The sequence below is a fragment of the Haemorhous mexicanus genome, chromosome Z (assembly GCF_027477595.1).
Source record: "Haemorhous mexicanus isolate bHaeMex1 chromosome Z, bHaeMex1.pri, whole genome shotgun sequence".
Classification (NCBI taxonomy): Eukaryota; Metazoa; Chordata; class Aves; order Passeriformes; family Fringillidae; genus Haemorhous; species Haemorhous mexicanus.
The window spans coordinates 72,332,644-72,356,109 of NC_082381.1; the positions used below are offsets into that span (position 1 = coordinate 72,332,644).

General features: G+C 39.6%; 1 protein-coding gene across 5 annotated transcripts in view; it reads left to right on the top strand.

Annotated features, from left to right (window-relative positions):
• SLC38A9 (solute carrier family 38 member 9) overlaps positions 1-9,938 on the top strand; it is a 45,038-nt gene extending 35,100 nt beyond the window's left edge. For 4 of the 5 annotated variants that reach the window (XM_059873572.1, XM_059873573.1, XM_059873575.1 and 1 more), the window contains 2 exons: positions 7,186-7,275; positions 9,154-9,938. In XM_059873572.1, the coding sequence (XP_059729555.1) occupies positions 7,186-7,275; positions 9,154-9,319 (256 nt within the window). In that variant the 3' untranslated portion in view covers positions 9,320-9,938. Of the gene's footprint in view, positions 1-351; positions 404-7,185; positions 7,276-9,153 lie in introns of those variants that run through there. The other variant, XM_059873576.1, reaches the window with a different exon arrangement.
• The last annotated feature ends 13,528 nt before the right edge of the window (positions 9,939-23,466 follow it).

Genomic DNA, 23,466 nt, shown 5'->3' on the forward strand with positions numbered 1-23,466 from the left:
TATCTCCTCCCTCTAGTTACTCTCTGACCAGAATGGTTTTTGTTTCCCTCATGGGCTCTCCTAGAATGTACAGCTTTGTGCCAGTCTCTTCTCAGGTTAATTCCAGCTTGCTGTTTTAAGCCTTCATGGTATGACGAATTTGATGATGCAGATGCTTGATTTCTTGTCTCCAGGATGTCCTGTGGGTAGCTTCACTCATTTTTAAATTTACTTTGTTTTAAGACTTCTTGTAGTGAAGTATTTAAAGCTTCTGAGAAGTCAGAAATGGTTTCTAGGAAGCCATATAAGTCTCTCCAACCTACAGTGATAAGGTAGCATATTCTGTCTGACAGGCTCTCTCTTGCTCTCTAGCATCCCAGGTGTCTCAAATACAGCCAGAAATCACTGAATTAACCTTCAGGCTCTGGATTCTGTGCAATTACAAGGTCAGCTCTTGTTTTTTTCTGTGCAGTGAAGACTTACTGAAGGCTGGTAGCAAGCGCAGAACATGTCTCCGGGAGGACAGTAAAAGATTTATTGGTTGTGAAATGTGTCTTTGTGACTGGTTCTCACCAGTCACCTAACCTGACAAATCTCCTTTAGTAGCACTTTATCACCTCTCTAGGAAAAACTTTAGTATTTTTGGTTTTCCCCAGAGCTGATTTTGTAGGGAAGTGTTTTACAAGTATGAAGCTTTTGCTCTTACTGACATAGACTGATAGCCTACTGGAGAGCCTGTTGATTCACTCTGAGCAACCTGCTTGGAAATACTAAATTTTGTAGCTTTTTGTGTAGGAAAATGACCACTCTACTAACAGTTGAATATAGTTGGGTTATTTTCTCAAAATCCCCATTAATCAGGGCTAACAGCTCTTGGGCAATAAGAAGATTGATCTGTATAGATTGATGCTTTACCTCTTAGATGTCTATATAAGGTGAACAAATGGAGGAGAATATCCTGGGTTACATGCTTGGAGACAGTTTTGAATAGTGAACCCAAAGGATGAAAAAGGAGGCAAAGAGCAGGATCTCTGTTTGCAACCTAGCCTCAATTAACCCTGTTATTCTATGTGCTAAATCACCTATCTTTTCATAGGTGCATCTTTCTTATATTAAGTTTTATTTGCAGATGAGAGAAATGTTATAAATTTGCCTTCTGCCTATATTGTCCAAACAAAACAAACAGAAACAACTAAGTCAGAAGCACCTAATAGAAACACCTTCTCCTTAGGTCCAAGTCTCCATTAGAAATTTTCCTATCTTCATTTTTAAGCTGTTGGTTGCTTTGCATGGAAGCTCACTGATTCTAAAAGCCAGGCTTCTTCACATCAGCAATTACTTGCAGGTGTGGATTCCTGCTACTGCTGTGGATGGAGTTAACAGATAACCATTAAGTTAATAAATGGAGTACTTAGAATTCTGTACAGATGCAACTTAAAGCAAATAGCTTGATCTCACACACTTTTACAGGGCTGACAGATAGTTTTTATTTCCTGGGTGTGCTTTTATTGCTCAGATCAATTTCATTCTCTGGGTTTTACCCCTTTTTCTTTATCTGAATCTGATTATAATAAAGCACCAAGATATTAGTTTCCTGTTTTGGAATTTATAGTCTAGATTTTTTATCTTATCAAAGGCAAATTCTACCAAAAGCAACTTAATGATTAATATCCTATTTTTTTCTGGAAAACCATGGATTATAACTGGATGATGATGAGAAACTGCATACTCATCTTCAAAGGAGCTTTTATTGTCTGAAGACTTGATTTTTATCTCTTTTGTCTTGTGCTTTTTATTCTGTAGTGCTATTTTTCTGTTAACAACTCTGCTATGTACCTATAGTGTATCTTGCTAACCCATAGTCTTGAGTGATGATGCAGCTCAGCCTCTCCAAACTTAAATGCTTAAACAGACAATATGTAACTTTTTTTCTCCCAGGTTTCCCAATAGACATAAGCTGAACAGTGGGGACTTGCTTATCTGAAAGGAAATGAGAGTCTTGTCTTCCAACAGTCAGGAGGAGAGCAAAAGCATCCTTGATTCAACAGTCAGGAGGAGAGCAAAAGCATCCTTGATTCTAAGAAAGAGGACTCTCCTTGCTCTTATGTACATGTATCAGTGACTTGTGTCTCTGCCTATCTTAAAATCAAAGACACATGTAGACATGCTAGGCACAGTAGTCTTCTTACAGGCATCATCACATAGAATCATAGAGTGGTTTGGATTGGAAAGGACCTTGAAGATCATTTAGTCCCAACCCTGCTGCCATCAGCAGGGACAGCTTTGACTAGACCAGGTTGATCCCCATCCAAACTGGCCTTGAACACTTCCAGACGAGGGGCATCCACAGCTTTCTGGGGAAACCTGTTCCAGCGTATCATCACCCTCGCAATAGAGCTTCTTCTATACTTTTAACCTGAATCTCCCTCTTTCAGTGTATATCCATTCCTCTTTGCCCTGTCACTCCAGTTCCTGTCAGAGAATCCCTCTCCAGCTTCCCTACAGGCCCCCTCAGATAGTGGAAGGTGTCTGTGAGGTCCCCACACAACCCTCTCTTCTCCAGGCTGAACAGCCCCAACTTGCTCAGCCTGTCCTCATAGCAGAGGTGCTCCAGCCCTCCCACCAACCTCCTGGCCCTCCTCTGTTTAACAACTCCTTGTCATCGTGCTGGGGACCCCAGAGCTGGATGCAGTGCTCCAGGAGGGGTCTCAGCAGAGCAGAGCAGAGCAGAGCAGAGGGGTAGAACCCCTCTCTCAGTCTGCTGGCCAGTGCTGCTTTGGATGCAGCCCAGGATTCCCTTGGCTTTCTGGGCTGAGAGAAAGCCATGGGAATCCTGCTCACTGCTGGCTCATGGTGAGTTTTTCATCAACCACCACCCCCCAAGTCCTTCCCCTCAGGGCTGCTCTCAATCACTTCTCTGCCAGCCTGTGGGTGTGCCTGGGATTGCCATGTTACAGGCATAGGAGGCTTTTACTTGGACTTGCTGAGCTCCCTGAGGTTTGCATGGTCCCACCTCTCAAGCCTGTCCAGATCCCTTTGGATGGCATCCCTTCCCTCCAGCATGTCCGATGCATCATACAAAGCTTGGTGCTAAGGGTGCTCTCAATCCACAGATCCTTCAGCCTTTCTCTACTTCCTACAAAAGATTTAGAAATAAGAGAGGACATCCTAATTCCTTCTTTTATTTTGCAAAATGTATGCTAGTAAACGGATTACAACAGGGAAAATGATGTACTGGGACAAAACCCAAGGAACTCTTCATTCTCTCTGCTCTCCCTTGTGTTGTTAAGGAAGGCCAAAATTTTGTGTATTGGGTAATTGCTTTCCTTTCTAACATGAGATATGTTTGTAATGGCGTCATTTAACAGCTGATTTAGGGCCAGATGCATGTGCTTTATCTGCTGTTTCTTGCTTGACTCTGGATCTTCTTATATGTACAGAAAGCCAACTTTTTACTATTTTTACTGGCTCTTTGCTACAGTAATATTTGTGACAGAGATTCCCTTGTCTAATTATATGGTGTGCATAAAGTGCTTTAAACAGTCATCTGATGATTTTTAAAAACTTTTTAACATTCCAGTTCTGCAAGATTAAATAAGCTGATAGACAAAAATCACTTAGCTTTCCTTAATGATTGTCATCCCTTTACTCCATGGTAGCCCAGGAGACCTGCCAGTTCTCCCACAGATGTATCTCTTCTGATGCAATGAAATACATTTCTTCTGTTTGCATGCATGGATTGTCTGTTCTTCATCTAACTTCTGCCTAGCTTCTCTTGAAGGTTGTGATTCATTGTCTTTTGACCAATGTCACTTGAGTGAAATTTCCAGGAAGAAAATGCATTTTTAGATACAGAAACATCTCAAAAATTCTTATTTGGGTGATCCTGATTTTCTTCTTTCCTTGCTTTCCAGTTTCCCTTGTTGTGTGTGTTCATCCTGTGACTCTGTGCTGAGTTTTGAACTTCTGGGAGAACTTAAAACTTGAGGGGATTTAAAATCAGTTTCTGTCTTTAAATTTCCCTTGTGCTAGAGTTTGGTTTCAGTGTTTTTGACATTATTCTTACTTTGAGGATGCCAAAGTTAATTAGATATATATAGTCACTTTTGTTCAGTGACTTAAGTGTAGCTACCACTTCAGTGGGAGAGAACTTGATGGAGCAAGCCCTTTAATGATCTTCTCACATACAAGGTTGATTCTCCACTCTGTCAATCTAAAAGGTTAACCTTGCCAGGAGAGAAAAAAGCAAGACTTAGGGGAAAGCTGGCATTTTCTTCTAATCTTTTTTCCTTCTTTCCATTACCATTTTTGTGGAATTGCAGGATTTCTGCAGGTGAGCAGTGATTCTTTTTATAGAAAAGAGCTAGAATCTTCATCTGCCCAGCTGAGAGTATGGAGACTGAGGACAGAATGTAAAAGACTTGCCATGGGTGTGCTTCCTTTGTGAATTACAGCCTCCTTCAGGCAACCCAGCCTGTGCCTCAGAGCAGTAGCCCTAACCAGGCTGCTCAGGCAGACAGTCCAGCCCTGGCATGGGCCACCCAATTCTGCTGCCATTGACCACGATGAAGAAAGTTACACCACTTAGAAAACACCTGTATGTGACCAGGGTGATTAAGCACAAACAGGCCAAATCTCTTCTAATCTCTAATGTCCTCTAAATACTTTTCTTCATATAATTGTAATAAGCAGCGGTGCGGTTATTTCCCCTGCCTCTAAATGCTGTTTTCCTGACTGTCCTTTTGCATTGTGTTGTGAGCATTAATTTTACTGTAAGCCAGTGTCAAGGTAAACCTGAGCAATTCAGAACTTACTAAAATGTCACGGCCTGTGAGAAATGCTTGTCCTGTCTGGAACATACCTGCATGAAGCTCTAGAGTCTTAAGAGAAGTACTGTCTCAAATAATGTAGCTGCTTGCAGCCCTAGGTATCAGATTTACTTTATTCAGAAGGGTAGAGTTTTTTTCGTAAATGGCAATGCCTTTCTCTCCATCAAGATCCAGACTTTTTCCCCATCCTGGAGATGAGATGAGTGGAGCTGTGACTATCTGCTTAGGTAAAAGAAAGGGTTTGCTGGTTAAATACCTGTTGTCCACTGTCATGGTTACAGCTCAGGCTGCTTCAAAAGGTAAAGCAAGGAGCAAGGACTTTCCAGGACAGGAATGCAGTGTAATCTTTCACATTGAAACAGATAGGTGCAAAGCCTTTTCAGACCTTCTGATTTTGGTATTGTTCCTGAGGAATCTGATTAATTTTGACAATGAAAACTGCAAAGCACTGCTCTACAAGTACCGAATTGCTTTGGAGATGTGAGCATTTGAGGACTGTTGTTTTCAATTGAGCCAGAACACATTGTCCCTCCCCTCAACCCAATAATCCTTCCCCAGATCAAGAAATTGAAAAATGTTTTGTTTCACACCAAAGATACAGACCATCTCTATTTGCTTTAAAAATTTAAAATAATCTAGAAGTAATTTTTTTTAAAACAACAGCTTTGAACAACAAAATCACTTCTTCAAAGCATGCCAGAATAAAATACTTCAGAGATTTTTCAGGTTTCCTGCTAAAATACTCTGAACTGACACAAATTTGCAGAACATTTTTGAAGTAGTAAGCCTACGTGGTTTTAGTTCCTCTTGCTAAAAAAATAGTCTTAGCAAAAAGAGAATCTAAGAAGTGCTGTCATTTTGTGTGGCCATAAACTTTCTGCTTCAGTTCTGTGATAGTAAGATTTCCAAGCTGCCACATGAAGGGAGAGGGGAAGTTGTTTTTAATGGCAGACACTTTTTTGTGAACAGATCAGTTAACTGGCTTTCCTTATCAGTATTAGAGAAGGTCTACACATTTTGTCCCTAAGAAGTCTGATTGTTGGGATTTTATTTTTTGTTCATGAGGTCTTACCAGATTTATATCCAGAAAAAACTTAAACAGCTGCTGTAGTCTCACTGAATTGTCGATCTCTAAGGTACCCCTCTTACACCTTTGTTAAAATGTCATGTACAAAACTGAAGATATTTTTTTGTCTTTCAGAAAAAAATTTAAAGATTGACGGTTAAAAACAGTCCGTAGCTTAAATGATTCCTTTGTGTTTTAGTTGCCTTAATTTCCCTGAACTTTCATGAGACTATTCTATGTCTTTAATCTTTCTTCCTAACTTGGAAACTGGCAGGTAGCCTTTCAGCCATAGCCATGGAAGCTGTCACTTTTTAAAAGTTTTTTAGCTAGTTACATCCTCTATAATACACATACTTTCTACAGTGAAGAAAAAATTAGCTTTGGCTCACAGGTTTTGTATATTTTAGGAAATCATATCCTCCAGAAGAATAAACAAAACCCGTAAGCGTATGTATGTTTCCTCTGTGAGGATTCTTTTTTCCCTTCATAGAAACAGCTGTGTGACCAAAATATCACAGGTTTTATTCTATTTCCTGACTTTACCTTATGCTAAAATATGCCAACATTTCATATTCCCGAAAGAAAAGTGATACTTTCCTGAGTCTCAGCTCTGTGCATAACTGCACTGAATTTGTCTGATGCAGTAAAAGCTGTTTTTGCAGAACAGAAAATCTCCATTTTTTCATCCTTAATGCAAAAGGAAAGCCACAGGAAATTATTTGTAAAAACAAATTCAGCAAAAAAAAATCAGCATAAATAGGGCAGGAGCAAGGAAGTTCATTACAGTTCATATACTGTAAGACATCCAACATTTTAAATGTTTGTCCTGTATCAAAATGCAGTAGAGTTCAAATTTTAATAGTGTTTTGTAATATTTTCCACTTGATGCATCTTTGCCTTTCTTCTGGTTTCCATTAGTTCACTTTGAGCAATTCAGATCACTCTGTGAACAAGCTAATTCTTTCTTGTGGGAATTAAGTTATACGGTATTGTTTCTTTGGTATTTAATGTCCATCTGAAATACTTGAGTGCTGAGTACTATGTATGATGTTTTTCATAAGAATTGCCAAATTACACATTGTTATTCCTTAAGAATATTTTGAGTCAAAATACTAGATATTAAGAAATTGGCACTCTGAATATTCAGTAGATGACATGTTTGCTGTGAAATTAATTGGCTTTAATAGAGTAAGTCAAGCAAATGAAAACACCATCCATGTACCAGTTAAATATTAGAGTAAATGAAGGACTGTGGTGGTATTTTGTAATAAATATAACAGATTTTAACACTCTTTCCTCACTTTCCTGTAGCCTTTTCCATGTGCTTATCCTGAACTTAGCCATTGTAGGAGCTGGAGTAGCAATGGCAAGATTTTATCCAAATATAGGAGGTATCATAAGGTGAGTGTTGCTTGCAGTGAGCTTCCCTGTGGTGTTACTACGTTTGTGTCTTGATGTTGAAAAGGAGCGCTAATAATTGTAACTTTATATTTTGTGAAGCTTATGCCTTCATAAGATGTAAATAATTATTTGGTGTGTAAACAATCAGCTGGCAAAGTTCTGACATCTGTTATTCTGCCTCTGTGTCTGAGATGGTTGAGTTTTACTAGAGCTGTATCTTAGGACCTTGTAACTCTACTCATAAAAGAATATGGTGCCAAAAGAAAAGTTGCTTTGTTATTGTTTATTTCTCCAAAGTTTCTATGTTGTATTAAGACCATATGAACCTGGATTAAAGGTCTGCAATAAAAATCCAAGAAAACAACTAACTTTAAAAGGAACAGTGACATCAAAGTTGTGCCTCTAAATTATATCCTAAATTTACTATGTTGATGAAAAGCTAGGATTTCTATAATTAAAAAATATTAGAGGAAATAATAAGCAGTCTTACTTCATTATGTTTGACGTCAACATATTTATATGCATTGTCATTTATTCTTGGTTTGCATCTTTCCTAAAGCAACCAGGAGAGGGAGGTGTTTAAAAATACCAAAATCTGCAATTATAAAACCAGAATGACAGGTTTGGGTCTGACCAAAGTAGCAAAATAACTTACTTTTGCTCAGTGGCTGATCTATGAGGGTTTTTCCCATTTCCTCTTTTTCTTCTGTCTCTCCTTGTAGTAAGTTTTTTGTATTCCTGTAATAGAGATGGTCAAGTTAATCATCATCATGGACTCTTAGAATGATAGAATTGAGCCTAAGGTTGGAAGGGACCTTGAAGATCATCTAGTTACAACCTCCTGCCGTGGGCAAAGAACACCTGCTGCTAGACCAGGTTGCTTAGAGTCCCATCCTACCCAGCCTTGAACATTTCCAGGGACATGACATCCACAGCTTTCCTGGGCAACCTGTTCCAATGTCTCAGCACCTTGACAGGAGAGAATTTCTTCCTGATGCCTAATTTGGTTAAACATTGTGCAATGCATATCTCTGTTTGCAAACTGGTGTTTATCTCTTCTAAAGCATCTATATTGTGCATAGTAGCCAAACACATTGAACAGTGGATTTCCAGCAGATAAATTGTCTTTATATTGTCTAACTTGCATGCTTGCAAGTTAGACTGATTGTTTCTTGGAAAGGAATGTTCAAGTATATGAAACAAAATATGTTGTTACTTAATAACATTTGGCTGCTTAGTAGGTGAAAATAATGAGAACATTTTTGTAAGCATGGGATAGGTTAGAAATGAACAGTTAAATGTTTCCCTTGCTGTGGTTGATCATGTTACCAGAAGGGCATGTTGTTCCTTTTAGGTCTGAAGAATGATTTGCTAGAAGCTCATTAAATAAATTAAAATAAGAATTGCAGATTCAGGAACATTTCTATATTTAAATGCTTAAACTGTGTTCTCTGATGGCTGGGGTGCAATGAGGTTTGCAGTTCTGACCGTAAAGGATGTGTAATTGAGGATGCACTGTCCAGTCTTTTTCTGTTGTACGTTGACAAATTTCCCCAAAGAACATAGAAACATCAAGTCTTAAGTAAGGGATTTAGTCCCCAACAGCATCACAGGGTGTGACTGAAGGGACAGAGCCATGTCAGAGTGCAGGTACAAGCAAGCAGGGGTCTGAACAACACAAAGAGTGGTAATTAAGTGCTAGTGAAGGAGGTAGAGGTCAGTAAAGAACAGAAATTGATGTTTAGCAATTGCAGATAGTCAGTCTTCATCCAGATTGTTCATTGGTTTGGGGGGGAGAAATGACAAAAAGAAATAAGAATAAATGCAAAGTGTTTATTTTTTTTTTTTTTTTCCTTCCCCTCTTCTCCCTTTCCTCAGATACTCTGGAGCAACATGTGGTTTGGCCTTTGTGTTCGTGTATCCATCACTCATCTACATGATCTCCCTGCACCGTGCTGGGCAGCTGACATGGCCTGCTCTGATTATTCACATCTTTATAATCCTCCTTGGACTGGCTAATCTGATTGCACAATTCCTATTGTGAAAGCTCCCCTTTCTCCCGTGGTTGTCACAATTGGTACTGCTGTTTGGCAACAGCCTTGAGCAACACTGTGAGGCATGAGGACCGTCCTCAATGTGAGGATCTTGGGAAAAGCTTCACCTTTGAAACAAATTCGAAACACTTCATTCAAGTGCTTTTCATGTTTTGGCTTCTCTGAAATCACCATCTTATGAGAAGTGAAATGGTTTGCATTTGAGTGATAGAGTTCTCCTGGTTTTGTTGAAGGTATATCAAAAATTAACAATGCTCAAATATTTTAATATTTTACAGAACATTTCTCCAAACACAAAGCTTCCAGCCTCAAGCTGTGGAAGTTTTTCCTCCAAATGAACTGTCCTTACCTTGATTAGCAGACATGCTTTCTCAGTATTGTTCAGTGACTCTTTGAAATGCTCTTTTGTTGCAGTTATTTTCCCGATTTGTTTGGAAAATGAAGAATTTATTGTCTTTCTTCTTTTTTTTTAGGTTAATTTATAGTCACTTGGGTCAAAATGCACTCTTAATTTTGAATACGCTATTAAATTGTTTTGGCAATATTTTTCCTCTAGGAAATTCCAACAACGAGAAACAATAAACTCATGTTTCAGTGTTTTATTCAGAACCAATATGTACACAGCTTATTTGTGATCTTACAATACAAAAAAGGCAGGAGGATAAAAAAATTCGAAGAAGACAATTAAAATCAGTAATTCCAGGCTTGACCTCAGTTCAACTCTGTTGCTGGACTATTATGCGCTATGAAGTTGTCTTGTCAGGAGTTGCATGTGGTTTTTATGGATGCATGGTGTACACAGCATTTGTTCATCACAGTCCTGCCCTTGTAGGGTCTTCCTCTGGTGGACTTTCACTTCCCCACTATGTTACTCTAGACATTTTGGATGTGAGCAGAGAGACAAAGCCTGGCAGGTAGCCAGAATCATGGATGAAATGAAAGAATTTAAGTTTTAAATATTTTTTAACAGAAGCTGGAAGAATCTGGGAAGGTTTTGTTGTGGAGTTAGGTTTTTTTTTTTTTTTTTTAATTTCTTGTTTACAAATTAAGAGGATGTACATGCATAAGCACATAGGCACCTTCCTTCATCTACCTGCTGTAACTCTGTGTTTTAACCCAAAACGTGCAGTAATTAAGTTCCCAGACACTAGTGGAATGTTGTGGTTGGAGAAAGAGTAGAATCTCCTCTTTGAGTAGATTTTCAGTGCATTAAAATAATTAACAAATGTAGAATAATTGAACAAGAACTCTGAGCAATACTAAACTCCAAAGTAAGTAAAAGAAGGAAAAAGTTGGAGTGGTACAATATTTGTGAAGTAGGAGTTGGGAAAGATAATTATATTGCAGGGTAAGAGTTCATATTTTCATCAGAAAGACAGTGAAAAACATAACCTAGGTTATTACCATGCTGCTCTGGTAAATTATGTGAATTTTTTTTAGTGATAATGTAAATCTATTTGTTTTACTTGGGCTCCTCAAACTGTATTAAGGACACTCACTTTCCTAAATATCCTTTGATTTGTATGAGATACGAGATTATATGGGTTTGGAATACTGTCTGCAGAATACAGTGATTATTTCTAGTTGTTCTTTTCTTGTGAAACTTTCTGTGCCTGTAAATCAGAATTAGAGAGTACATCCATCATCTGTTCTGTATTAGAGAGAACTATCTGCCCCATCCTGGTCATTTTCTCCTGTGTAGACTCTTACAAGAGAAGTACTTGAAAACCAAACGGAAAGGACAAAAGATACAGATTTCCTAGCATTGTTGGCTTATTCACATTAAGCTCTTGTGCTTATTTGTTATAGGTTCAGTGCTTAATTTAGGTACAAACCCTGATGAGTGCAGGTAATTAAATTTTATATATCTTTCCATGTTCCATTTGAATATGACTCCTTTATATCCTTGTCATTGAAGCCAGTAGTAAAATACCCATTGATTTTAGTAGAATTAAATTCTGTTAGGAACTAATAGTCAACAGAAATTCCTAAGAAAGACAGAATTCTTGGTGATGTGTCCTTACTGCATCTTGTATCTATCTCTTTTTTGCAGTTATGCAATGTGCAATGACTGAGGTAAAATTTAGAAGGAAATTATTCAGAACATTTGTAGAGGACACTTTTAGCTCTGTGTTACGGAGATAGATTCTTGCTGCACTGTTTATTTATACAAGCCTGTAAAAACCTTTGATTTGAATTACAAACTGGTAGGCGTTAGAGTGATAGCAAATATTTCATTACACTGTCATCTCCTGAAGCACTCTTTATTATAAGAAAGTATTTTTTTAAATTTTCTACACGCAGTTGAGATTTTCACAAGCATAAGAAGCAAGTCAGGAGTGTGTAAGTAGATTGGCATTTTCAGGGATTCTCTTTGTCAGCATCCTGAGTTAAATAATATCTTAAAATTTAATGGAAACTTAAATGCTCTATACACCAGAAATAGATTGCAATGTCTTTTTTTGTGCAAGTACAAAATGTAGTTGTTTACAAACACTTCATCTACAATGATGGCCAGCTAATTTCACTTCCTTATTCCTGTTCCAGGATACCATCATGTAGTTTAGCAAAGCAAAGAATGTAATATATTGACCCAGTGGTATATTGTGACATGTCATTTATTACCTTCTCTCAGAAGAAAGTAATTTCTGCTGGAAATACTGAATTATGTCTTTACACTTGAACTTTGCTGAAGTAAGCTGTGAGGTGAAACACTTCTGGCTCTGGGCATTGACTAAGAATCTAAGGTTTTCTACCTAACAGTACCAGGCTCCTTGTTTGGCACCATCCCTAACTCATAGTGCTCTGACAATCCAGCTCTCCATTTTATGTGATAACGCAGTGATGCAAACTGAAATTTTTTTTGCCTGAGGTTTGAGCAGCTGCAGTCAACCCTCTGTGCTGATACCATCATGCTAAGATCCAGATCCCAGGATACATAAGGCGTTAACCCAGCATGACCTTCAAACATTGCCAAAGCATAAGTAGCCAGGGGAATTCCCAGGAAGCTCCAAGAGCAGTTGTGGACATGCCTGTGCGGTGAATTTGTGGACACGTCTGTAGGTTATTACACACTTTAAGCACTGATGCCAAGGGATTAGTTTTTCAGTGGGAGTGTTGTGATGAACAGAATTCTTTTCTAAAGACAAGGACAGATGCTATGGCTTAAAAATCTATCTTCTCTTAGGACACGAGAAAGAACTGCCTTCCTTGTATGCTTGTACTAATCTCATTGCCTTCTCTCTAGTGGCCTAGCATCATTTTGTAACATTATTGTGGCCCAGATTCTTCCTTCCAGATTCTAGTGGTCTTCATAATTTCTCCTGTGTTACTGGCTCTCAGTTTTTCCTTTGTTCTTCCAGTCTTTCACAGCTGCATCTGTTCCTACAAATAATTTTTTCCCATTCTGTCTGGATTGGCAACGTAATGCTAATGTATTAAATCATGTAGCTCAAAAGACCTGCGCAGCAAATATGAGCATTTGGGATTCAAACATTGTGTCATGTAAACAGAGGGTCTCGGGAAGGATATTTTATGTAACATGGGCTGTTTTCATAGAGGTTCAGCCTTTCCAACACCTTGTGCAAAAATACACGAAGATAATGGTATTTGGTAGCCACACTGAACTCTTTGTCATGTTGAGAGCTTGTCTGCCCAACCTTCAGGCTGCTCCCTTTTCCACCAGGCTTCTGCACAAGGGTTGTCTTCTTTTACATGCTCATGGAACCTTTTTTCCCATAGGGAGTCAGCTTGAGAGGTTGCCAGAGCAGTTGGTTCCCCATTGCTGCTCTATCCCAGCATCTCCCAGCTTTGAGTGCTCAACTCTGGGCAAGTGTTAATGAGCCTGCAAGGATCTATAGTCAGCCCTAAGGCTGACTGAACTCTTTTGTAGAGTTTACTAAACAAAGTTTATATCTGTCCGTCCATGGATGTCTGGGAAGCTGAGAGGCAGCAGCAGCATAACTGAGTTACATCACAGCCAGATCTGTGATGGGAAGGAGGAGAGACTTCCTGGAATACTAAGACAGTCAAAGCTAGGATGTACAGTCTGCTCTATGAGAAGTCCTAGAGACTGTGTGCAGGAGCCAGTCTGATGCTGCAAGCTCCAGGTTCGGCAGTAAAATGGTAGTGAGGGAGGTGAGAGAGATGGTAGGCTCTGGAAAGCATGTTTGTGCCTTACAGGATGTTGTGCTTCAGAGGAAAACTGCACTAAACATCTGTCACCTCTATAACAGATATGAAGATACCTTCCTGAGGAAAAATTAATAACAGGAGAAGGATTAGTGCTTGGTAATAACTGGTACTGCTACCAACAAGATAGAGTCTCTATTTCCTTCAGCTGGAAGCAAAAAATAATTCCTGTGTGCAGGTCACAAAATCTGGGAGCTGTCTTCCGTAAAAAATATGCTATTTTAGTAGATTTTTCAATAAAATCTTAATAGGAAGTAAAATACTAGTGATAGACAAAGCACTGATGTGTTTGTTTTAGCCCATTGTACTGTGCTTAATGGGGAAGTACAGTGTAAGCTTTTTCCTCAGATTTGGTATTCTAGGAGATTGGAACCATGATCAGTGTATTCAAGTCCTTTGCACTTGAGAACACCGTTAAAATTCTCTTGGAAAGGAGAGGGACTCAACTTGCCAGGTCATTGCTACCTCTGCCTAGTGTAATTTCAGGTGGTAGAACCAGTGCAACAGGACCATTGCTCTGTATTTCCAAACACCAGATGATCCAAGAGGGGCAGGAAGGGTCTCTCTTTTTTTTTTAAATTTACCTAATTAAGGCTTTTCTTATATACCTCCTTTTTGTAACCCTGAAATAAATTAAACAGTCCAGAGGAAAAATGCAGCTTTTTTTGGTCACATCTAGGTATGCTTGTACTGCAGCTTGGCTAAAGCTCATTGAATTATTTCCAATAGCCCAAAAACTGTTTAAAAACTGCTGTCCATGTGTTTCCTTTCATGATTGTTTGAGTGGCCTTTTTTCAATTCTATGAACATTGTTAACTTCTGACATCTCATTAAACTGTTAGAGGAAGTTGAGATTAGTCAGGTCATTTCAAATCAACACAGCAAAGTCATTCAGCTGCAGTAGGAGGGGAGGGGAAATGCCTACACATTTGAGTACCAGGTTAGATACCAAATGCCATACCAAAGGAAGTCATTGCCCCACTGCCCATCTGGCTTCTTCTCTTAGAGCAAAAGAAGGTTGATTTACCACAGGGGATTCAAATACAGGCCTGTCGTTGGAAGAGAGGAAAGGCTGTTTGCTGGTTTTTTTATTTTTTTCTTCAATTAATACTTTTTTTCTTTTCTTTTTTTCTTTTCTTTTTTTCTTTTTTTTTTTTTTAATAATAAGAGCCCAAGTTAGCCTAATAAATTCTTGTACATCCCCTCACCTTCCAGCATAAGAGTTCAAGGGATCTGACTGCTACAGGATGGCAGAGACAATGAAGATGATTTCCAGGAACACTTTGTGCTGGCTTTGTGTGTTTGGAATTTGGAAGAGCCCAAGGTTGCTCTGCATTTCTTCTGTAGAGGTGTAGCACTCTTCACTGAGGGAAGGATGAATCTCACCTACCCTGTCTGCCATCCTTGGGCCTGGGGGGGAGGATTTGCATGACTAAAATCCTCTGTTATGGAAATATAGCTGCTATTTAGGGTACAGCCAGATTCACAACAATAGACAAAAGATCATATCCTGCCTCTGTGAAACTTGCCATGAGCAGATTACTCTTGACTGGTGTTCCTAAGGCTAGATTTATTAATCCTTTGAAATAATTCCAGCGTTTATGATGCCACTAGCTCCCTATTTTTACAGGGTTGGCTCAGGTCCAAGTGTCATCTTGTCTGTCCTCTTGATACACTGTATACCGAAGGAGTGCAAAGTTAGGGGTAAACTCTACAGCCAAACTCCTACTAATTGTGCTTTCTTCTCTGAATAATTAGTTGTATCAAAGATGTAACAAAATTTGGTATTAATGCAGTGGCAGGAGGGTGTTGCATTTTTCCAAACGAACTGATTCGGCCTAAAACAACCTTGGTCTAGAAAAACATGGAAAATATGAGTTGCAACTTCATGAACTGTTCCTGCTTCTACTCCAGCAGAAGAAAATAAGTTTAGTTAAGGAATAACAGAAGGGGACAGCTTTTGCTCTTTGAGTGCGCGTGTTTATACAACTTTCTGTAGGCAGCCAGCTACCCCATTGTAGCCATTGCAGTAAGTGATGGGCTTCAGCTTCTCCAGAAATAAGCTCTCACCTAAAGGTGCACGTTTTTTCATTCCTTTCCTGTCTGCTTTCATAGATAACTCATGCCCCAAGGAACCCCTTTCAGGCAGGTTTATTCACCTGATTTGCACCTTGGTAATAAACTGCCATTTAGTGGCAGCATCAAAAGAGAATGTCAGTGACCACAAGCTTCCACACCTTCCCCAAGAGTTTAGGAGACTGTTCCATTTTGTTCCACAATCCCAATCTGCACTGGAATGTCTATCCTTGCCTCTGAGGACAAACTGCAAGTAAATTTCAACCACAAAGTAAGCTTGTGAAAAACCTGGCTTCTATGGTTTTATTGTGAGGGCACGACTTCGTTTTCTTTAACACATGACTGAGTCTTTTACCTTCATCCCATGTGTTTATACAGGGGAAAATCAGGCCATTGAACAGGAGAATGTTTAAACATTGCATATGCTTCCCTGTGCACCCTGACTAAAGCAGGTCTCATAAAAATTAATTTGATAAAATTATGTTTTCTGTTGAATCAGGGATAGAAACACATCAACCTCACTTTATCCAGTATGTGAAGTGACTGGAAAAGAATCACATGGTAAAATCCATATGAAAGACGACTACAAAAGGAGAAGCTTTAGAAGTCATCAAAATGCACATAAACAATTTTCTGGCAAGGGCAATCTAGACCTCTGGCTTACTTGGGATGCTTGCCATCAATAGGAATCTTTCCCTTTGCTTTCAATGGGCACTGGTTCAGCCCTTGGAGAAGTTGCTTTTGAAAAGATTTTGGCAGTTAAGGGAGGATTCCATGAGAAACAGCAGGACTCCACTTTCCATGCAAGGATCTGGGTATACTTCAGCAGCTGTTGCTCAGATGCAGCTGGACGTGCATCACAGTTTGCATGCTGTATTGTTGAGTGTGAAATAATAAATTTACTTTTTTTAAAACTCACTGAAATGGTGAGCTCCAAAGTAAAACATAGGACATAAGTGGGTAAGTGGGAAGTGCCTTTTTTTCTCTTTTTTTTTTTTCCTTTTTTTTTTTAATTTTTCTTTTTTTGGGGGGGGTGGGGTTGGGGGGTAGGGAGTAAGGGTGCTGTTTAGTTTGGTTCTGGTTTTTTTCATGCAGTGATAACAGGAATACACCTCTGAAGTCCCCTCAGCATGTGATGTCATTCCAGGGTGGATCTTGGTTTGTTGTTTTGACTCCTTGGGCAAAAAATTGCTCAGAATATGGGATTTGTGTGTCGATACATTGCGGGCCCCTATGTACTTGTTCTTTGCATGTTAGTTGTTTGTCAGTAGCAATTCTCTGTGGAGTATTTTATAGCACTTGAACCACATGGAAAGTATGCACCAAGCTTAACTGCTAAATTTGGTGAATAATCTGTTGTGTGTAGATGTTGTCATGTATTTCTGGGGAAGAAAAAACCCACTAAGGGCACTCTGTCCTCTTCAAAAACAGTTGTAAGAAATAGTCACAGAGCTTTAAAAGATCTTCCCTCTTCTACATGCTGTGTGAATTTCCTTGCAATTCACTACCTTCATTACTGACTAGAGCCACAAACCTCCAGCCAACAGACAGCTGCAGAGAAGCTGTGAATTTTTTGACCACATTTATTTTAAAACATTTAGCCAAAGTATATATGAAGTTGTGGAATACTCAGAACTCCATTTTCTGTTGTTTCCTCCTCTGTCAGCCCCATCACTTGTTCATTAAATCACACTGTATTTTAGACTCACTAGTCCACTTTTGCTTACCCTCACTGCCAGCTGTCCCTGTTCTGGCAGTCCTGATGACAGCTCTTCAGCAGGTGAATGGACAGTTGTGTAGCCCCTCAGGGCTCTCAGAGGAGCCACTGACCTGCACAACTCAAGTAGAAAGGGTGAGTCTCTTTTAGGAGCCTAAAGACATTATGATGCTGACCTGTTTTGGAGGGGGCACCACTGACACACAACATGCACAGTAACGTGCACCAACCCACTGTTGCTTGAACCCCGGAGGTACTCTTTGGGCATGAAGTCTGCTGGGCTGTGATCAGTTGCTTCCTGTGGTCACCTTGATATCCATTCCACCAAGAGGATGAGTCTGTAGTGGCAGCCAGCTTGGCAGCCTGACTCTCAGGAACAGTGAAACATCCTGGTTCTAGCTCTAGGGATATTGAGCTCATGTTGTGTCCTGGCCTGAGCAAATGCCAGAGGGGCATTCCCCACTGCCAGTAGAGGTGTGGGAGCATCATGGGTGGATTGAGCTGGACATAACATAGGTACAGCCATGGCTGCTCCAGGCTGTGTCCAGCTTCCAGACACACACCTGAGGGGGATGCCTTCCAGCTGCCAAATAGAAAATCTCCACTAAAATTGGTGTAATTGTGTGGACTGCTTTGCTGTTCTTACTTTGGAGACTTCCAAGGGAGATAAGATGCCTTACTGAGCACACAGAAATAATAGAAAATTAATAGAAAGGTAGCATGGTAGGAAAAGCTACATCAGGATACGTGCAGTTCCACCCAAAAGCCTAGAGGTGCAAAGACAGAGAAAAATGGTGTATCAGTGTTTCCATCTTCACAAGAACATCAATAAGATACTCCCAAATTTCAGCAAGCTTTTTGTCAGCCAGATATTCAAAAGCAGCTAGTCACTACATACTCCTGTGGAGTGACATTAGAACTATAAAGCTCTAAGTGAATGACCTCAGCAAAAGAGAGCTGAATTTCCTAAAAATACTGCAAGTGGGGCTATCAAACATGCAAATTCATCCCACACTGTGCTCAGGTAGCCGATGCAAAAGCCTACCCACTTTGTTAATGGCTCCACATTAGACTATTACCCTTAAGGGACAATTGGAGTATGTTATGTAGAATCCTGTAGGGACTGTGCTACGAAACATCATTCTCCTTAATAAATTATTTCTACAGCTTTAAAGGTTTGGATCCTCCACAATATGTATTTTTATTTGCTAATATTAAATGAATCTCTCTTGGAGGAGATGGATTCTGTTGGCTGGAAATCCTTACAACTTTTAGGGCCAACATAGCACTAAATAAACTGAAACAATTTGAACTTTTTAGACTTTTTATGCTGTGAAACAATTATAGGAAAGGCATTTAAGAGGTTTAAGGTTTTTGCATTCAAGAATTTTGGAGTAGTCCTTAATTTTTAGTTTCAAGATGACCAAATAGTTCCAGTAATTTCTGAGCTCCCTGCCAGTTTGTTATTAGTGCAACTGGCTACAAACCAGCTGACTGATGTCAGTCTCATAATAAAGAATGACAAAGCCGGACAAGGGTCCCATGAGAAACCAAAAAAGGAGGATCAAACACAATTGTAAACCTGTGCAAAAGGCTACAAGGTCTCTGGCAACAGTTTTACAATTTTTTACAGCACTCTTTATTCTACAGATTTATATCTTTTCCTTTTGAAGATATTTGCATGTTGCATTATTCTCTGTTTTGTTACTTGTCTGTTTGGGTTTTTTTGGTGCCATGTAATGGAGTACACAACTGTTCTTACGTAATGTTAGTGCATAACTATTTAATATGACTCATGAATATATCCCAGAAGGTAGAGCATCCCTAATTATTTGCTGTGCTGTCAGCTGTGATCTTAGGTTTGTGTCTTGCAGTTGTTTAAATTAATTGCAATTGTGAAGAAAAGCCATCTTTTCCAAGGCTGCAACAGCAATTGTTCCAGTTATTGTGTGCATCGGAGTACAGTTGCACACACCCAGAGATCTCCAGACATCAATAAACCTTATGGATCCTGTTTCTGCAGAAACAGAAAACAAGCACTAGTATAAAAGCCCCCCAAGGCCTTTCTTCGTCTTTCAGTATCTCTATTTGCAACTTAGCCTGTCTGATTAAGACTAGATTTTTAAGGGTGGTGTTATAGAAAGGTCATTGAAAAAAAAAAAAAGAATGGTTATAAGAAGTAATCTGGATCACTCAAGACAGGACTAAACCAGATTGTCATCTGGTTCTCTTGGACTTCTTAGCTCTAGGCTAAAAAATACATCAGATTCAGGTTCCTCTTCAGTACTTTGCCTAATTTTTACTGCCGTTCAGGATAGGTTCATGGAGGGAGAGCTGTATCTCCAAGGATAAGATCTGTGGGAATTCGGACCTAACCAGTAAGGATGCTGTCGAAAGGAAATACTGTAGGAAATGCTGTAGGGAGTTACCTTAGTCAGAGCTGCAAGGACATGGCATGTGACTCTTCTCTCCTTGTAGCCATGAAAAGTTGTTTTCCATATTTACATCTGAAGTTCATTCAGGGATCAAACAGTACATCTTCACAAAAGACATCCAGACTTCCACATGCAAAACAAAACAAAACAAAGGGGAAGGGGGGGGGCGGGGGGGCTGGTGGAGGTGGCATTTTGAAGAAAATTTGGGTCTCAACAATTGCCTTTATCTCATTTCCATTGACTGAACCGTATCTTTACTGTCATCTCTGCTACTCCTCGGGTGATAAAAAGTTTCCAGCCTTCAGGCACTATGAATATGTAAAACATTCCACCAGATTCAAATACCATCTTTCCTCAATGCAAATCTACAAAGGTGGTTTTCAGGCATACTATAGGCAACACCTAACCTTGAGAAATCCACTCTATTTCAGGAGACAGGCAATGTGGTCTCGGAGAAATTCAAACTTGACTCAAGCCAGACTATCAATTCAAATAAATTGCCCTTAGGATAGAATTTTTTATTTCCGGGTTTCTGCATGGTATGAAACAATGGCAGTTACAGGGGGCAAAAGTTTTTCTAAGAAAGCACAAAAAGCTTTGTGATGTCATTAGTTCAAGGAGTCCACCAGTACATTAAAAGGAAAGAAAAACAAAACACAGCTTTTGCTTTAAATTTTTTGATGGCATCTAAAGATTAGAGAAGATCCCTGTTACAGTATTCAGGGTTCTTACTTTTAGCATTTTTAAAATTGTTAATTGTTCATTATTATTACCCTTTCTTCTAGTTCATTTACAAGCTGCAGTAAACACCCACATAGGTCAAGATTTCTCAAAGGCTGAAAGGCCTCTCTTCAGCAGTAAGAATTCACAGAATTCACAGTAAGACCCAGAACAGAAAAAGGAGAACAGAGAGAAATTACCATGGGGGAGGATTACTGCAGGCCTTGTGGAGTAGACAAGTTATATTGTTCCCTTGCACCACTGAGTCCCTTCATATCAATATGGTTAAGGCCAGTACTTATCATTCTCTCCTCTTAAACTTTCCTTCTCACCTCTCCACATGGTTTCCTGTGCTTCATAAGAGTTTGTCAAACACACAAAGCAAGGAGGGTCCATGGGAAAGGACATGTAGCATTAAGACACAATACCATTGCATTAGGTACTGAAACAAAGAAAAACTATATGAAGTAATGTTCCCTTCCTACTTCCCATTCTCCTTCCCTAACTTCTTCCCACAGACGAATGTTAATCCAACTGAAAATTGCTGTAATCAGACGGAAGGGCACCGAAATTTAGAAGGTAGGTGTCCATCTTTGTACACAATCACTGTGTCAGAGATTAATTAGACTCTGCCACCTGTAAAAGGATCCTGAGGACTACAAGGAATTGGGACATTTGTTTCGCATCAGCTTGCAAAGACAGAAGCACTGGCTGCACAGTTGTCTCCCAACTCTGAATCAGGGCAGTGGTTCTGTACAGATTGAGAGGGAAGTGTGCCAGCAACACCACTGAACGTGAATTACATGTAATACAGCAGGAAATTTGGACAGCAGCTTGTTATAACACTGTTTTGGAAGTGCATGAGTCACTGTGTATCTGGAATGTGAACCTTTCTCAGCATGTTTTTGTGCTAGATATCCTGTCATGTCATTTGAGAAAGCCTGAAGGGCCGAAGCTGAGTTAGTTTATCCAGGATCTTCGAATTAGAATTCTCTAATCCATTTTGGTCATCTTTCCTCCTGTTTACAAAAAAAACCAGAATGCAATCCAGTATTTTCTTCCTCCGTGAAACATTATTTAAAACACTTTTGTAATTTGCACTAATTTCCTTCTAAATTAGAGCCACCCAGTGAGCCTTTCACCTCTGCTCTTGCATTGACTGACTTCTCTGATGCTTTCAGATGAAGCTCCCCCCCTTCTCACTCCACACCACCATGTGTACAGTACTCCTTCACTGTTCTGTTTCAAGATGTTTCTTGCAAGACCAGACACCAATGCTGATAAAATCACATATGAGCTCTGCATGCATTAAGCATGCCAGGAGATGCCTCTGCATTTCCTTGCTTCCTTTCTTTTCTCCCACTGACAGTTGTTTCTATCTCCAGAAATGCAAATCTGCCTCTGGAGCCTTAGGATTCAGTCAGGACTCAGATGGCAGAAGGTTTCTCTCTCTAACCAATGCCATAATCTTGGCAACATCTTGTAGTATTTTCTTATATTAAAATCTAGCACCAAACTGAATTATCATTCTCATATCAACCTATTATCAACAAAATATATTTATCAACAAAATATGTTTATCATCTCAACAAAATATGTTTATTTAATCTGATAAATACAGATATGCACGTATCACACAGTTTTTCTCTCTTTCTCCACCTGCTCTCCTTACCTTCCCCCCCTGCCCCCATTTAAATACAGTGTATTCCAAATTATAAAAGTGCAAGAAAAATCAATGTGGTTGTCCTCAAAGCAGACTGCAGACAATTGGGAACAATGCAAGATTGTTTGATCTTACAAACAATCACATGTGTTGTATTGGATTGAGCTTTTGAGCAAACAAGTCTCAGCAAAGATGAGTAACACTTAGGAAGGCTCTCAGATGAAGACTGACAGGTCTGTGATGGTGTCAGCGCTGAGTCTTATTCACAAAGTCTTCAATGCCTCACAGGCCTTTTAGATACCAGCACTTTGGTGTATTCACATTGTCTGGGACCCAGCCCTCCAGTGTCTGCAGTCATCCCTGGGGTCATGAGAGTGCTCAGAGCCTGCCTCACAGGTGAGAACAAGGGAGATGCACAAAACTGGGCTTCTCCAGTCTTTGTGTCTTATTGATGTGGTTGAGCAGGAATAGCTAGAGCGGTCCCTTGCTTAACTGTCCCTTGAATCACAGCCGGGAAGCAGACAGGTCCTGCCCACGTCCAGCAGTCCAGCCGTAAAAGGACTCGAACGGGAGACGGGGGATTTGGGAGAACGAGTTCCCCCTTCTTCTCCATAGCACATGTGGAGCAGACTTACAGTAAGGCTACAATCTATCAGAGGTCTTCCTAATCACCAGCCTTACAGAACCAATTCTCTCAGTTGTCTTTACACGTGACAAAGTCAAAGACCATACCAAAGTGATGCCTGATTTCTTAAGCAGGACTGAGAGTTTTTTGCTTTTCTTTTTTTTTTTAATTTTAGAAAACTAGTTAATACTTTTCAAACAAAGACAGTACAAATGACTTGACAGAACACAAGCTATACCATGAACATACTTGTCAGATACAATCTTTAAATTGCATTGCATTTAACTTTTTAATTGTGTAACATGTTTTATAGACCTGCCTTTATATGCTGTAACTAGGCACCCTCCCACTTCTTCCTATAGCTTTCCTCTTACATTTAATTAAGCCGAGAAACACAGTGTAAAACACAACGCAGAATTTACACCAATTCATGGTTACAAAAAATTTTTAAGAGTATAGGTAACTGAGCAATAAAAATCATGCTCAGTCCTGAGTACTTCTGCCAGCCTGCTGTGGCTCCTCCAGCATAAGTTAATTTATCACAAGCTTTGAGGACTCTTAAGTAAAACAAAGTTCAATTTCACAGTAAATGACTGCAGCACATACCCTCTACCAGCTGCTGAGTCCGGGATGGGATATTCCCCATTTGCCTATTTTCAACAAATTCAAGGTCTTTTATGTGTCTTAATTGCTTTAGTGATACAAAGTAT